Source organism: Dreissena polymorpha, chromosome 9, assembly GCF_020536995.1.
Source record: "Dreissena polymorpha isolate Duluth1 chromosome 9, UMN_Dpol_1.0, whole genome shotgun sequence".
Lineage (NCBI taxonomy): Eukaryota > Metazoa > Mollusca > Bivalvia > Myida > Dreissenidae > Dreissena > Dreissena polymorpha.
In genome coordinates this window covers 2545745-2563452 of record NC_068363.1, presented here as the reverse complement: position 1 = coordinate 2563452, position 17708 = coordinate 2545745, and the positions used below count along the sequence as shown (strand labels likewise).

General features: G+C 37.5%; 1 protein-coding gene across 3 annotated transcripts in view; it reads right to left on the bottom strand.

The window, feature by feature from the left end:
• LOC127843775 (piezo-type mechanosensitive ion channel component 1-like) overlaps positions 1 to 17708 on the bottom strand; it is a 241514-nt gene that overhangs the window by 39627 nt on the left and 184179 nt on the right. For all 3 annotated transcript variants that reach the window (XR_008032333.1, XM_052373554.1, XM_052373553.1), the window contains exons 38-44: positions 17379 to 17555; positions 16171 to 16251; positions 14916 to 15091; positions 14213 to 14366; positions 8322 to 8366; positions 7363 to 7529; positions 5550 to 5708 (exon numbers count right to left, since the gene is read on the bottom strand). Coding sequence is in view for 2 of the 3 variants with exons in the window: in XM_052373554.1 (XP_052229514.1) it covers positions 5550 to 5708; positions 7363 to 7529; positions 8322 to 8366; positions 14213 to 14366; positions 14916 to 15091; positions 16171 to 16251; positions 17379 to 17555 (959 nt within the window). In the remaining variant the exon portion in view is untranslated. The remainder of the gene's footprint in view (positions 1 to 5549; positions 5709 to 7362; positions 7530 to 8321; positions 8367 to 14212; positions 14367 to 14915; positions 15092 to 16170; positions 16252 to 17378; positions 17556 to 17708) is intronic.

The following is a 17708-nucleotide window of genomic DNA, read 5'->3' as shown; positions in this document are numbered from 1 at the left end:
TACCAGTGTAAAATGCGGAGAGATTTCACAGGCTGCGGAATCGGTGGTAGCCCCTCTCCCCCACATTTTTTAAAACGAATTTGCGCGAATCTCAGAAGTGACCTCCGGGACAACCTGATCTGCGGAAATCCGTGGATCTGCGGAAAAATCACACCCCTGCTATTAAGTTTCATGATCCTAGGCATAAGCATTCTTGAGTTATCATCCGGAAACCATTTTACTATTTCGAGTCACTGTGACCTTGACCTTTATCCTAGTGACCTGAAAATCAATGGGGGTCATCTGCCAGTCATTATCAATGTACCTATGAAGTTTCATGATCCTAGACGTAAGCATTCTTGAGTTATCATCCGGAAAACATTTTACTGTTTCGAGTCACTGTGACCTTGACCTTTGACCAAATGGCCACCAAGATGGCCACCAGCACCTATTAATGATCATAACTATATAACTATCCACTCACATTTGATGATTTTGGTGTCTATACCGAGGTTTCAATGGGCGAAGAACACATTGAGATTGTCAGACATAGTTTAAGTGTATTATGTTAGGCAGAAATCTCACATGGCGTCCAACGACACAATACGAAGGACCACAAGTCCATTACTTTTTACGTGATGCGTGTTACGTGAAATGCCATCGTTTGGACCTGCCGTGATTTCTGGTTTTTGACAAGAGGATCGATATATTTCAGCTTCAGGCAAATTTGATTTGGCAGGGAATGATGCCTGTCATGTATCAGAATTTTTTTTTTGCCTATGATTAATAATTATGAACAATGGGGACAAAGAGTGCATTCTGTCAACATAAGCCTTAGTTTGCAACCTTACCACAACCTTCACACCATTGTAACGTTTGACCTGACCAACTCTTGTATTGGAAGGCTGCCAAAATCATCATTGATGCGCCACAAAGTAGTTGAAAATGTTGTTCAGAATTTGGGATGTTTCATAAACGTGTGAACTTGTGGGGGGGGGGGGCAAAGGATCACTCATTAAAGAAACTGCTCCCAAAAACATATGTGAGGCTGTCTATGGAGAAAATGCAATTGTGACAAGAAAAGCTGTCCAGGGCTTCACACGGCCATCTTCATGTTGAAAAGTGCATACACAGCCAGGACCCAGGAAGATCCAGACATTCAGATACTTCTGGATCATGCCAATGATTTGTACTCTGCCCTTCTTAGGGGCAAACAACGCTAGCAGATGATACATGTTATGTGATTTTGATCAAACTTGAGAGGGCTACAGAGAAGAAGAAACATGAACTTGCCATGACCTCAAAGACACGCATAGTATGGCTGAATTATCAGCTTATGATTACAAATTCAAGCATATTGTACTGTGTGTTGGCTGATGCATTAGCAGGCAGTGTCCGATATGCTATCCATCTTTGCTGGGTACATATCCTGCAATCTGCTTATAACTACATGTATCTGCAGCAAATAAGTAACCTAGAGGAAACGCACCCGAATGTTTATCGAAAGTTTGGTATTGGTTTTCACGTTGTTCGTAGGAAAAATCTGTGCTGGGCTGCTAGGATGTGATCTTGTCATTGAGCAAACATTAATGATGTTTTTATAGAGCACATGTGGTCTAACTTGCAGCAGTGGAATGATCCAGCAAATATGCAAACCCATTGGACCCTATCTGCAACATTTGAGCACAACAGTGCGATGCAGGATTTCACAGAACTGACCTTTACTACAAGTCAACAACACAAAGACTCAACTGAGGCGTGCATCAAAAGGGATTCTTCTGATCTAGAGAACATGCAGACACAGATTACAACATGCTCACCATACACAGCTGACCTTACTCTGAGAAACATGGTCTATGGGATAGTGGCTGGGTCGTGACTGTTCGTGCAATTGAGGCGGTTTGGAAAACGATCATACGAGATATCATAGGAAAGTCAGTCTTTGCTTATAAATTTACGAGAAAATACAGAGCCAAAGCTAATGGGAATAGCTTGGCTGTTAAGATCGCTTCTGACCGTGCTTTTTATATTGCTCTTCTGTTCCAGCGTTTCCTGGTGGTGTCATAATCTGGAGATGCTTCCCTTTCTGTCGTATTGTCTTATGAACTGAGCTTCTATCCTGCTGCCATCTTTGAAGCCAAGAACATACTTTGTACAGCAGATAAGCTTTAGATCGCGACACATTATGTGAGGCTGTGATAAACTGTATTCTTGAAACAGATGCATGATGGTGGCACTTTCTGCATTGTTGACCATGGAGAAGGGCGACTCAAATAAGGCAATAGCCGAGTCTTATATAGATTCAGAAAAAGGCATTAAGGACAAGCGACAGTGGGGTTTGATGGCTACGAAGACGGTCATTATAACAAAAGACAACACGCACCAGAGACGATGAAACAAACGTGAATCATATTGTGAGTTTCAGCAAAGAAACAGAATGCTCATGTAAAAAAGGAAGACTTTTTGTCTCGTGACAGAAACAAGGCCGGCATGATTGCTCTGATCAGCACAACTCTGACTAAAGTGGGATGCTATGTTGTTCTGTCTTCAGGGTTTGCAGACGTTGAAATTGTTAAATCAACAGTATAACAATCCCGGCGTAGGACCAAAATATTGGTGGGCGAGGATACAGATTTGCTCATCTTGATCCTGCATAACTTCGAAAGGGACAATAAGACCATCTACATCCGCTCTGATGTAAATTAATGGTCAAAGGAACACAAAGTGTTTAATATTAACCTTTTGAAAGAACTCATGCTTATTCAGGCTGTTATTAATCTTCAATGATTTTCAGCAACGGTAAAAAATGAAGTCTACAGAAGTTGGTAGAACCTGATCCTATCATGAAGTCATGTTCTAATTCATTCTCTCCTCCAAATGTCGTAAATTGGATTTTATGATTATTTAACTGCTTAGTGATAACCTCAATTCGACTATGGTGTTTTACATAACAACCATAACGTTTAAGTAACAAGTTATGGACGGACTTGTGGTCCATCGTATTGCGTTGATGGCCATTTTGGACACCGTGTTGGATTTCTGTGAAACATAATTTGCTGACATTTTGTCTGATGATATCAATGTGATATTAATGTATTCTTTGCTCCCTGAAACCTGGGTATAGACATCAAATTCATCAAATTTGAGTGGATAGTTACATAGTTATATTTTATGATCATAAATCTGTTTTGGCGGCCATCTTGGTGGCATTTTGGATGCTGTCTTGGATTTGTGTGTAATGAAATAAACTTAAACAATGCCTGATGATCTTAATGTGTTCTTTGCCCCCTAAAACCTATGTATAGACACCAAACTCGTCAAATTTGAGTGGATAGTAACATATTTATAATCATAATAGGTTTTGGCGGCCACCTTGGCGGCCATTTTTGACACAATGTTGGATTTCTGTGCAACATAATTAACTTACACTTTTTCTGATGATATCAATGTGTTCTTTGCCCCCTGAAGCCTGAGTATAGACACAACAAGATGTGTTTGTGAAACACAATGTCCCCCTATATGATGTTTGACATTGTAGGATGACCTTGACCTTGTGAAGGATGACCTTGACCTTTCACCACTCAAAATGTGCAGCTCCATGAGATACACATGCATGCCAAATAGCAAGTTGCTATCTTCAATATTGCAAAAGTATTCATAAAATAAGCGATTTGGGCCACATATATTTGACCTCTGACCTTGAAGGATGACCTTGACCTTGACCTTTCACCACTCAAAATGAGCAGCTCCATGAGATGCACATGCATGCCAAATATCAAGTTGCTATCTACAATATTGCAAAAGTATTCATAAAATGAGCGATTTTGGCCACATATAATTGACCTCTGACCTTGAAGGATGACCTTGACCTTGACCTTTCACCACTCAAAATGTGCAGCTCCATGAGATACACATGCTTGCCAAATATCAAGTTGCTATCTTCAATATTGCAAAAGTATTCATAAAATGAGTGATTTTGGCCACATATATTTGACCTCTGACCTTGAAGGATGACCTTGACCTTGACCATTCACCACTCAAAATGTGCAGCTTCATGAGATACACATGCATGCCAAATATGAAGTTGCTATCTTCAATATAGCAAAAGTTATTGCAAAATGTTAAAGTTGGCGCAAACAGACAGACCAACAGACCAACAGAACAACAGACAGACCAACAAACAGGGCAAAAACAATATGTCCCCCACTACTATAGTGGGGGACATACAAATCATCAAATTTGAGTGGAAAGTTGCATAGTTATGATCATAAATAGGTTCTGGTGGCCATCTTGGCAGCATTTTTGACGCCATGTTGCATTTGTGTGCACTTTATCAAACTTAAACAATGTCTGATGATATAAATGTGTTCTTTGCCCCCTGAAACCGGAGTATAGACACAAAATTCATCAAATTTGAGTGGAAAGTTGCATAGTTATGATCATACATAGGTTTTGGCGGCCATCTTGGCAGCATTTTTGATGCCATGTTGAATTTTTGTGTACTATATTACATTTAAACAATGTCTGATGATCATTATGTGTTCTTTGCCCCTGGAAACCTAGGTATAGACACCAAATTCATCACATTTGAATGTAAAGTTACATAGTTATGATCATAAATAGTAATTGTTTCCCTATTTTGTTAGTTTCTCATTAATATTTATGAATATGCAAATGAGATAAATATATAACTTGGTCTTTAAAATAAAACACAATATGTAGCCATTGTTTAAACACTAATTTGTTTGTATTACGATAAGAAATAATATAATAATGATGTGATATAGTCGCCTTGGTCTGTTTTCCAATTTTGAGTGGCGGTTGACATGGAAACTGGTTGTTATGAACACTTTCAATTGAGTTTATCTTTGAGGACAACTGAAAAAATTAACTTACTTGAGTTACTTTATACAACTTTGTATAGGTGAATATTAAACCCAGGGAGGGTGCATGGAAAGCCCTATTGGGACATGGCCTAATAAACAAGAGCACCGCATAACGGGTGCCACGCTCTGCTGAGGGTGCAGTTTTGAATAAATGAAAGCTTGTCAGAATTATATTTTTAAGAGGTCACAGTGACCTTGACCTTTGACCTAGTGACCCAAAAATGGGTGTGGCATGTAGAACTAATCAAGGTGCAGCTTAATACAAGTTTCAAAGTTGTAAGTTGAAGCACCTTGATTTTAGAGTAAATGTTCAAAACCTTAATAAAATGTTAAGGTTTTAGCACAACGCGGACGACACGACGAGGGACACAACAAGCTGGCAATGACAATACCTCCGAAAACAGCCAAGCTAAAAATTGCAAAGTCTGCTGACTCAAACTGGAATGACAGAGCCTTGTTGCTCAAAACTTAAACAGCAAATTAAGGTAACAGTCTTTTAAGTTAAGACCAAAATAAAATCAATTTAAAAGCATTTATATTATCAAACATATGGAAATTATTTGAGCATGCGCATTTATTTTTAATTAATACATATAATAAAGGGTTAACAATTAAGAACAAAATTAAAGGAAAATTAAGTGGCAATTTAAGCTAGACAAAACATAAAATAAAATAATGACCTACCCTTTAAAGAGGAAGAGGTTCAAGTAGTTGTATTTCTTGGTGAGGAAGTTCCCTAAAATGCGTGTAGGGTAGGAGCACTTGATCTGGTAGGCTGACAGGTAGAAGTAGAGGCACTTTAGGAAATACCATAGGGCCGCTGGCTTGTTGTTGGTGAAGGATCTGAAATACGATATAGAATAGTATTGTATATTCAGAATCTTTTCTTAAAAGGTGAATGAAATTGCTGAAACAGTGAAAAGACCAGATTTCATATAATATACAAAATACAGTTTTTTAATTGATTTCATATATGAAGTGGTTTGCCTTCCTTTTAAATGGTGTATACCAGTAAATTTTCAAAGAAGTAAACAAGAGAACACACCTATTAAAGTTATAATATCTAAAATAAAACCAAAAGCTGCAGTCTCAAAATGTTTCCCACACTGTTATTAATACTATGTATCTCATTAAATAATATAGAGAGATCTCCATAGTCAAACAAGTTTAAGCACTACCAAGGATATAATTTATACATGGTTGGTGCCATTATGTTGAAAGTTTATCTAGTGCTGCTTAGAAAATGAAAATAGCACAATCTTAAGCGAGCTGTATTTCTAATTCCTGGCACCTAATGTGTTCTCTATATATCCAGTTTCCAGTTTCATGTCAAAAGCACTTGACACAAATTTTAGCTGATACTTTTTATGATGCATTTCTAACCTACATCCACTGGCGTTTGTGTGTTCTACCTAAAAAAATAATTCTCTTTTTCTAACCAGAATTAAGATGAAGGCTTATTAAGAAGCAGTATACATTCAGTCACGTCAGCCATGTCTAATTGTTGGCTGACATTGTCCATTCAGTCACATCAGCCATGTCTAATTGTTGGCTGACATTGTCCATTCAGTCACGTCAGCCATGTCTAATTGTTGGCTGACATTGTCCATTCAGTCACGTCAGCCATGTCTAATTGTTGGCTGACATTGTCCATTCAGTCACGTCAGCCATGTCTAATTGTTGGCTGACATTGTCCATTCAGTCATGTCAGCCATGTCTAATTGTTGGCTGACATTGTCCATTCAGTCACGTCAGCCATGTCTAATTGTTGGCTGACATTGTCCATTCAGTCACGTCAGCCATGTCTAATTGTTGGCTGACATTGTCCATTCAGTCACGTCAGCCATGTCTAATTGTTGGCTGACATTGTCCATTCAGTCACGTCAGCCATGTCTAATTGTTGGCTGACATTGTCCATTCAATCACGTCAGCCATGTCTAATTGTTGGCTGACATTGTCCATTCAGTCACGTCAGCCATGTCTAATTGTTGGCTGACATTGTCCATTCAGTCACATCAGCCATGTCTAATTGTTGGCTGATATTTTCCATTCAGTCACGTCAGCCATGTCAAATTGTTGGCTGACATTGTCCTCTCATAAGTGAGTACTTTGATACTAATGATGTGTACTCGATTCTAGGCCCTTTCAGTGCGGGAACCGAATTTTAAAGGCCTTTGCAAACAGTTTGGATCCAGATGAGACGCCACAGAACGTGGCGTCTCATCAGGATCCAAACTGTTTGCTATTCTTATAGTTTTCTTTGAAAAAAATCGAAGAAAATGCTATTTTTAGAAATTCAGCAGACGACATTTTAGCAGAAGACAAATCACCCAGCATGCAAAGGTCTAGGCTCTTTTCTGTTTGCCCAGCCAACCATAGTACTTGAGATAGTGGCTCATAAAAGGAAGCCACCGTAAAAAGTTACTTTCCACCCCTGCATAGTACATAAAAGTATACAAAAAATACAAACAAATGTTCGCAACTATGACTGTCATACTTTCCAGTCCAAACAGGAATGATGAAGAACATCCAGACATGTATGAGAACCACCAGCAGTATCTGGAAGATGAACTTGCCGAGGATGTTCTTGCGGAGATACAGCGCCCGATCAACGATGATCAGAATGAACTGGGCCAGGAGCATGATCAGAAATGGAATGGGAATCTGAAAATGAAACCAAATGTGTTACCATTTCACTTTAGCTAGATTGTATTGAAAGTCTTAAAGCTCTCTGGGAAAATCTGGCCCCGTGTTCACAAAACAGTTTTTGCAATCAAAAATCGATTTTGCTTGTCATTGAAAATGGATTTCCATTGTAGTTGATTGGCAAAAATGAAAATTGATGTCAGTTAAAATCAATGTTCAATTGCAAAAATGTTTTGTGAACACGAGGTCAGTACTTTATGGATGGTGTGTTCACTTCCTGAGTAGCTATCAAACTTGGGATCTTCAGGTTGCACAGATGACGGTCTTTTTTTTTTTTTAAATAAAATGTGTGGCCTAAATTTCTTTTTTCAATAATTTGGGACATAAATTCTCCATCTCAATAATTTGGCGCCTAAATGCCCTATCTATAAAAAAACTTTCGTCTACATAGTTTTTTGAGTTAAACTTTAGTTACCGGTAGTATACTTATTCAAACAATTAATTCTAATTGTGCTTGAATTAAACATGGCACACATTATAATACATGTATGAAAGATGATCTGTAAGCACAAAACATACAGAATGTTATTTTCATTACTACATATGCAAATTTGTTTTTCAATAACACAAAAAGAAAATTCAGAGAACATTTGGTACTCCTGAAATTATGTTAGCCTGCAAGGGCAGTAAAAAGACTATGAGACTTCAAAAAGAGGTAAATGGAGCATGCATGTTTTGATCATTTAAAAGTAGTACATTTACAATTATGATCTTACTTCAATCAAATAACAACACAAAAAGCTACTTTACCCTGTTTTCTGAGATGTAAGAGGCCACATCACCAGACGCTGATTGCTGAAAGAGGGAGACTTGAAAATTAACATTAATAGTAACAAGATGTGTTTGTGAAACACAATGTCCCCCTATATGACGTTTGACCTTGTAGGATGACCTTGACCATGACCCTTTACCACTCAAAATGTGCAGCTCCATGAGATACACATGCATTTCAAATATAAAATTGCTAGCTTCAATATTGCAGAAGTGACATTACATGAGCAATTTTGAGTCATATATTTGACCTTGAAGGATGACCTTGACCTTGACCTTTCACCACTCAAAATGTGCAGCTCAATGAGATACACATGCATGCCAAATATCAAGTTCCTATCTTCAATATTGCAAAGGTATTCATAAAATTAGTGATTTGGGCCACATATATTTGACCTCTGACCTTGAAGGATGACCTTGATCATGACCTTTCACCACTCAAAATGTGCAGCTCCATGAGATACACATGCATGCCAAATATCAAGTTGCTATCTTCAATATTGCAAAAGTACTCATAAAATGAGCGATTTTGGCCACATAAATTTGACATCAGACCTTGAAGGATGACATTGACCTTTCACCACTCAAATTGTGCAGCTCCATGAGATACACATTGAAATACTGCAAAAGTGTACATTAAATGAGCGATTTTTGACCAATATATTTGACCTTTGACCTTGAAGAATGACCTTGACCTTTCACCACTCAAAATGTGCAGCTCCATGAGATACATATGCATATCAAATATCAAGTTCCTATCTTCAATATTGCAAAAGTTATTGCAAATGTTAAAGTTGGCGCAAACCAACCAACCAACCAACAGACCAACCAACCAACAGACCAACCAACAGACCAACAGACAGGGCAAAAACAATATGTCCCCCACTACTATAGTGGGGGACATAAAAAGGAAAGGCATTAACCCTTTACATGCTGGGAAATTTGTCGTCTGCTAAAATGTTGTCTGCTGAATTTCTAAAATTAGCATTCTCTTGGATTTTTTTTCAAAGAATACTATCAGAATAGCAAACAGTTTGGATCCTGATGAGACGCCACGTTCTGTGGTGTCTCATCTGGATCCAAACTGTTTGCAAAGGCCTTCAAAATTTGGTTCCAGCACTGAAAAAGTTAAAATTTAAAAACAACAATTATACTACAGGACATTACATACTAAACAGAAACAAGAGTTTAACGTGTCACAAAATGGGCTGTTTTAAGGTCTTTATGACTATGGTCAATTTTGAAAGAATCAAGTTATAAAACTTAGTGGAAACCATATGCACACATGCGTAGTCACCAAGTTTGGTGCTAAAGGCAATCTGGCCGGCTGAAAGTTAAACAAGAGGGCCTGAAAGGCCCAAAGTCGCTTACCTAAGATTCAAAGGAACTGACCTGTTCTGTGCAGCCCAAGATGTCATTAGAACAAAATGTTCTTACCAACTTTCATGACTAGTGAACACCCTGGCAGCCACGTTTTTCAACAGACCAGAACCATTTTCATACACATCCAAGATATCATTTAAACAAATATACTGACAAAGTTTCATGAAGATTTACAAGTCCATATAAGGAAAAATGCCCCGCCCACTGGTGGCCATGTTTTTAAAGCAATTGGAACCATTTTCTATCCCACTTTTACAGCGAAATCGGTTGATTAAAGCCCCGTTGATTAAATTTCATCTATAATCAACGGCAAGGCTATAATCAATGGCACGAAATGACGTCATCAACTGCCGAACCGGGACTACTTTTTCCCACGCACCTCGTCACCTGTATTTGCCAAGTGCATCAATAATAAAAACAATCTCAAATGTTTGTCAATCTTAATGACCTTAAAACAAAGGAAAGTAGCAAAAAACGAGTTTTTTGTCATTTATTGTCATTAAAACCTAGTATTAGGTAAATTTAACACTATGCAAATAGGTTCTGTTGTTGTTGCTCCCCTTTGAAGAAGTCAGTTCGAGTTGCTCCCCTTTGACCGTAGAAAACAATCGTCTGGACCAAGAAATCCTGTGTTCATTTACAAGATGTACTTGGATATGCGTCCATCTGATTTTTCTTTAAAGCATCTTTTCTACCTGGCAATACGCACAAATGACACTGCATCCCGGTGATTCTTGCGTCAACAATTGGGTGTCAACAAGTTAGGTCAGATGCTGAAGGCCATGGCAAAAGACGCCGGCTTTCTCAAGCACAAGAGAATAACGAACCACTCTGTTCGCAAATTCCTGGTCCAAAAACTTCGAAATGCAAACATTCCACCCACTGAAACCATGGCCATAACAGGGCACAAAAATGTCCAGTCCATAACCAATTATTCCAACATATCTGTTGAACAGCAGCAAAAGTGTTCATTCTCGCTCAGTCCAGTAAATGTAACAATCCAACAGATTCCTCTTGTTCACCTTCACGCACTGAAACTATGGCCGAAATGCAGCCTAGACAACCGATGTCTACCGTCGAACAAGTTGATCTTGATGTTCGCCCCACCCAGTCACTTCACTTGCAAATGTCTTTCTCTAGTTCGAACAACTTTGCCTCACAATTCTTTGGTGCCACTTTCAACATTCAAAATGTTAATGTATAAAATTAGCTTAAATCCAAGTAATCTTTGTTATTTTGTCACGAAATAACCACATATTATAACAAAGAAGGAAATATTGTGCACCTCGTGATCGACTCGATAGTTTGATATCGAAAGTGAATTGTGTGTGGTGTTAGGCTACGTTGTAAACAAATGTAGTTCCTTGTATATAACAACTTAATGCCATATTGATATCATAAAACTTAAAGATTTGCAATTCAATATGATTAAAATTGTAATAAATAACGCTCGACACTTTGTTACAGAACGATATTCTGATAAAAAAAAAATGATTATTTAATCAGCGGTTATTTTTGGAACGCGGAGTAATACACTGACCTTGGTTACACTACAGTCATTATCAAAGTACGACAAACACTCATGAAAACTTATTTTGTTTAAATAAAAATAGTTTACTGAATAAAAAGTGGGATAAATAGAATAATAGGTTAGTGTTGATTATAGATCAGGTTTATCATGCTCGGCACGAAAACGAAAAAGCACTCGCCAAGGCTCGTGCTTTTTGTTTTCTAAGCCTCGCATGATAAACCTGATCTATAATCAACACTAACCTATTATTCTCTATATAACTTGTCCAAAATATCATTGGGACAAATCTTCTGACAAAGTTTCATGATTATTGTACAATAAATACGGCTTCTAGAGTGTTTACAAGGTTAAACTATAGCTATATAAGGAAAAATGCCACGCCCCGTTGGCGGCCATGTTTTTCCACCAAGCGGAACCATTTATGAAATCGTCCAAGATACCATTGGGACAAATCATCTGACCAAGTTTCATGATGATCGGACAATAAATGTGGCCTCTAGAGTGTTAACAAGGTTTTACAAAAGCATGATATATAGTCATAATACGAAAAATGCCCCGCCCCCTGGTGGCCATGTTTTTTAAGCAACTGAAACCATTTTTGAACTCATCCAAGATATCATTAAGACCAGGGATCATATTTTCCCGCAACATCAATCGGTCCGGATATAAAAGGGGAAAAGTATCCGAAAATGTGTATCCGAAATCATGACAAATTACGTTATGATTTTGCCATTCATAAAGGTGGTATAATACATGTACAAGTAAAATTCCCTTAGGAATTGTTTTTTTAAACGGAACAAGTTTTCTCAACTGGTTTAATCATTTGGTATTTCATTGTTGTTTCGTGTGCTGTTTTATCAGACTTTTTTCATCGTTGTCAATATTATTAATCTGTGTAAGTCTATAACGTTGTTTTAAATTGTTGTCGACTCGATTATAGCTAACAAACATGCACTGAACCAATCAAATGTCTGTGCGTAGGTTGGCTACTGACAACAACAAACCAAATAATTAAGAAATACTTTGTTGTCAAATAAACCACGGCCGATAGTTTAGATGCGTAGGGATTTAATCACGAGAGCGAAGAATTTGAAACCACGCATCTAATTTTCCGGTCGTGAGTTATTCAACAACAAAGTATAAAGTACACGAATTAATACGATTCTAACACGGTTTTACAAAAGATTTATTCAATGTATATTATTTTTCTTGTGTACTATTTTATGTTTAGTTCCGCCCATAAAAATAACTTTCGGCTGTTCTGTCGATCAGATCCGCGATATTCATTCATAATTATATTACCGGATTATTACGCTGGTGGAAAATGTATCGGCATGTTTTGTTTAATTACAGCGCGTGCATTCAGACGCGTCTTTTCGGATGCGTCTTTAATCCGCTGTTCACAAGTTTTTTATTCTTGGTCTGACGTGCAATAAACCGGTCGTGACCGGTTTAGAGACTGCAGCGAATGGTTTATCACACCTAATCGAGATAAGAATGTCATTAGGGTGTGTTAGCATGTACACTGTGTAATCGATTTCATGACATGGGAATTTTAATAGCAAACAGAATCGGACCGACTGTTTGGGATTTTCAATCGGTCTTTCATGACCCCAATCGGTCAAGGACCGACAAAACCGAAAAAAATATGATCCCTGATTAAGACAAATCTTCTGGCCAAGTTTCATGAAGATCGGAAAATAAATGTGGCCTCTAGAGTGTTAACAAGGTTTTACTATAGCCATATAAGGACAAATGCCCCGCCCCCTGGCGGCCATGTTTTTCAACAAATCGACATCATTTTTTAACTTGTCCAAGATATTATTGGGATAAATCTTCTGACCAAGTTTCATGAAGATCGGACAATAAATGTGGCCTCTAGAGTGTTAACAAGATTTTACTATAGCCATATATAGCCATATAAGGAAAAATACCCCGCCCCTTGGCAGCCATGATTTTCCAGCAAATGTAACCCTTTTCGAACTCATCCAAGATATCATTGAGACCAATCTTCTGACCAAATTTCATGAAGATTGGACAATAAATGTGGCCTCTAGAGAGTGAACAAGGCAAATGTTGACGTTGCACAACGGACAACGCACGACGGACAAAAGGCGATCACAAAAGCTCACCATGAGCACGTTGTGCTTTCAGTGAGCCAAAAATGGCTATGTGCCAACAGCATATATCAGTATCTAATGGTTGAAAATGAAGCATTTAAATCTTGAATATAGTAAGAAAAGTATATTAACTTTCTAAGGGACCACAAATGTGTCAAAATACGTATCTTAGTGGAAAAGGGTTAATAGAAAGCGGGCAACAAATTCTTGGTCGCCACCTGCTTGCCTACTGTAGCTGTTCCCTGGCTTTACAAACACACCATTTTTCAAATGGACACAACAAGTACAGATACAATGTAGATATAATTTTAAACACTGGAAATCTATTCTGCGATGAACAACATTGTTCTGACATTAAAAAATGTCCTTGGCTTGGTATTACATACATACACAAGTTAATAGTCTGACTAAACGTTAATTCTTTTCTCATTTTGTTAAGCTGAGATTGTTCACCATGCTCAATTTGGTGTTCATAGAATTGTTCAGACTTCTAAGCCTGACTCAACCCTGAGTTTGCAAAGGAATATGTGCATATTATTAAAGCTGAGATTTGGGATTGTTTGTTCACTAACCGACATGCTCAATACTCAGCTGAGTGGATACTCAAATCTTCTGAGTTGAGCTCAAAAATTAAGAAATGTTCATGATACTTGGCCCAGCACTTTAATTGACCAGAAAAGATTTGATCCAAAACACTTCACCGTAACCACTTATGTTTGGGGGACTTGTCAAACCCGTAGCTATGTGTTCCATACTGTACCAAAAATTATGTTCTTCAACTCTGCAGTGAACACCAGTACAACACAAAAGGATCAGTAATTATAACACTGACTTACAGATGGTCCAAAGCCCTGATAACCAAATACGATGATCAGGAAATTGATGAAATCGCAGACAAACATGGCTGCATAAACATCTGTGGTGGCGTTGTAATCAGGACAGGTCAGTTGTTTGTAGAAGTTGATGAAAGGCTTAAAGAGTGCTTTGACACTGAAAACAGGTATTTATACAGAGATCTAATATGTCTTTTTTCTCCAATGGAATCATTTTTTCAATTCAAATACTAATCAAACTGTTGTACTTTAAACATACCATTATAAGAATTTTCTGTATCTCAATAGTAATTAATCAGATTATGGTCTTTTTTACACACTTTTAAATCAGTTGAAACCACGTGGGCATAGTTCAATAAGAACATAATCATTTTGCTTCTGGTACAAGTGCTGCTCAAACATTTGTGGTGCTTCTGTTGTTTTAGCAGATTCCCAATCATCAACTCTTGAAAGGTACACCCCCATTCACTCTTAAACACTCTCCAACTATTACTTTGAAAACATACCCAAACCAAACATTTGCCGTTGCGTAGAGAATATGTTGTTGGCATAGCAACCAGAAGGGTTCGATTCCCACTATGGGAGCCTTCTTTAAATCTCCTTACCAGACAATGAGTACTAGTTTTACACAAGAAATGAAATCCAGAGTGTTTCATTAAGCCTTTTGATGCAATTGAGCTTAAATAAATAGGTTTTAACTAAATACCTGAAGCTCTTCCCCTCCTTCCCATCCCGGCTGTCGCAGTCATCGTCAGGCCTCTGGCTCTCCGCTAGGCTGGAGGTGCAAGATGGGGATTTCATCATGGAGGGCTCAGCTTGCATACTGGAGGACCGACTTACCCTTCGTAGGGCCTCCATCTCCTCTATCTCTTCCTGTGTTGCCTGCATGGAATGCATTGGTTAATAAATTATATACAGACCGATAAATGATTTGGGAGTATTTTTCAACACGAATGTATTGGCGTTAGTAGCTTCTTTATCTGTTTTATCTTTCCTGTGTTGCTTATGTGGATGTAAAACTTACTAAATTATATGAGCTATGTTTGGGAAAACAGGGCTTCAAGTGTAACATGTGTGCAAATATCCTCCCTGATTAGCCTGTGTTGACCACACAGGCTAAACTGGGACAACTATTTCCGCTTTTATGGTATTTTATGTCTAAAGGTACTCTCTTTATAGCAAAAATCTAGTGTATGCTGGAAAGTGTCATCCCTGATTAGCCTGTGCAGACTGCGCAGTCTAATCTAGGACGACACTTTATCACAGTCATTAAGTCCAATTTTCCCATAGCGAGTCATATACACAAACAGTTTAATGACTATTTTTCATCATGGAGGGCTCAGCTTGCATACTGCAGGACTGACTGACATTCATGCAAGTTTGAATGGCGAAATTTACAAGAGAAGGTGTATTATCCTTTGGTGAATTTTTTTACTAAAGACAAACATCCAGTGATTTAAGTACACGTTACTCTATTGCATAGGGAGGTGGGTGTATAATAGAAAGAAAACATGACCTTACAGAATTGTTTAACCCTTTGAGCGCTGGAACCGGATTTTGAAGGCCTTTGCAAACAGTTTGGATCCAGATGAGACGCCACAGAGCGTGGCGTCACATCAGGATCCAAACTGTTTGCTATTCTGATAGTATTCTTTGAAAAAAAAATCAAAGAAAATGCTAATTTTAGTAATTCAGCAGATGACATTTTAGCAGACGACAAATTTCCCAGCATGCAAAGGTTTTTAAGTATCCAAGGGTCATGCTCAGAATACAAGTTAAGTGAACATTTTAATATAATAATACATAGGGCCATCTTTTTACTCTTCACAAGTTTAAAAATAACTGTAAAAAAAAGAAAGAATATTAAATTTAATTTGAAATTCAAGGATTTTTAGGAAATTTTCATTACACAGTCTGACATAAATGGACCTGTTCATTCATGAAATCAAGAAGCACTGTACCTCAATGTTAGACATAGGGGGTGAGGACATCTTGCTGTCATCTATGATGATCTTCTCTTCGTCTTTCCATAGCCCGTATCGCTGCAAAAGAGGTATTTTAGATGCATTATTTGTATGATTTGTCATTGTTCCTGTGTAATATACATGTAAGAGAAAATAGTATGAGTTGCTTTAGCCTAATTTTATGAATAGTCAGAAGTAGAGGTTAATACAATAACACTATTACTTTTGAATGATGGTTACTTGAAAAGGAAGGAAACAAATATTACTTTATGTATGGTTCTGTGAAGTAAGAAGCATAGTTACACATATATGTGAGGGTTCTGTTAAGTAAGAGCAAGGTCAGAGTTTTAAAATTCTCTTCACTAAGAAGGAATTTGCTTTGTTAAATTTCTAAAGGTCTCACTTTTCAAAATTGTCCAAAGAGAATTAGGGAACATAGTTGTCTAATTCATTTATAAGGGCAATAACTGCTTAAAGTTTGAAGGAAATTCTTAAAGCCATTCTAGGGTATATAGCTTACCAAAAATGTTTTATCTGCCTATCGAGTGTAAATGTTAATTTCTACCGGTAACACGGCTTCTTATTTTTTTAAATATTCAAACTAAAACAACTAAATTTGGCCAAAGTTTAGTCTCATAAGGGAAATATATAAGTTTGAATTAAATCCATGTTGTCTATCCAATAAAACTAGCTTACAAAAACATTATCATTTTGCTAAGACACCAACATCAATGCAGGGACAAATAAGATTAGAAAACTTAGCCTGAAAGCGAATGTCTAAGCAAATAAAACAGCTGTCAACTTTCTACAGAAAAAATCGAGTCTCATAAGGGAAATATATAAGTTTGAATTAAATCCATGTTGTTTATCCAATAAAACTAGCTTACAAAAACATTATCATTTTGCTAAGACACCAACATCAATGCAGGGACAAATAAGATTAGAAAACTTAGCCTGAAAGCGAATGTCTAAGCAAATAAAACAGCTGTCAACTTTCTACAGAAAAAATCGAGCAAAATACATTGCAAGAATACCTTAAGTATGGTCCTATAAAACTAGCTTGCCAAAACAGTAGTATGCTCAGATAACAACAACTATGCTGGGAAAAATAAGAATCGGAAACAAACCTTAAATCTATGTCAAGGCAAATAGAATAGCTCACCTCTTTCTGCAGAAAGTTCTAGCAAAATACATTGCAAGAATACCTTAAGTATGGTCCTGTGGAGGAATAGAGCAATGAGCAGAATGAGATCCATCACCCAGAAGTTGTCCTTCTGCTCTATACCGATGATTCTCGGCGGGAAGAATGGGTCATCCTCAGTGCTATTGTTGTTCCAGGGAAAGAAGCCGAATTGGAACAGGTACTTCACAACGACAACCGCCTGAAAGGGGATTTCTCTGATTAATGATTGGTTAACATAAACTTTAGCCCATATTCAAGAACCCATTCTTAAAATAAAGAATAACTAGTGACCTGAAAATCAATAGGGGTCATCTGCTGGCCATGATCAATATACCTATGAAGTTTCATGATC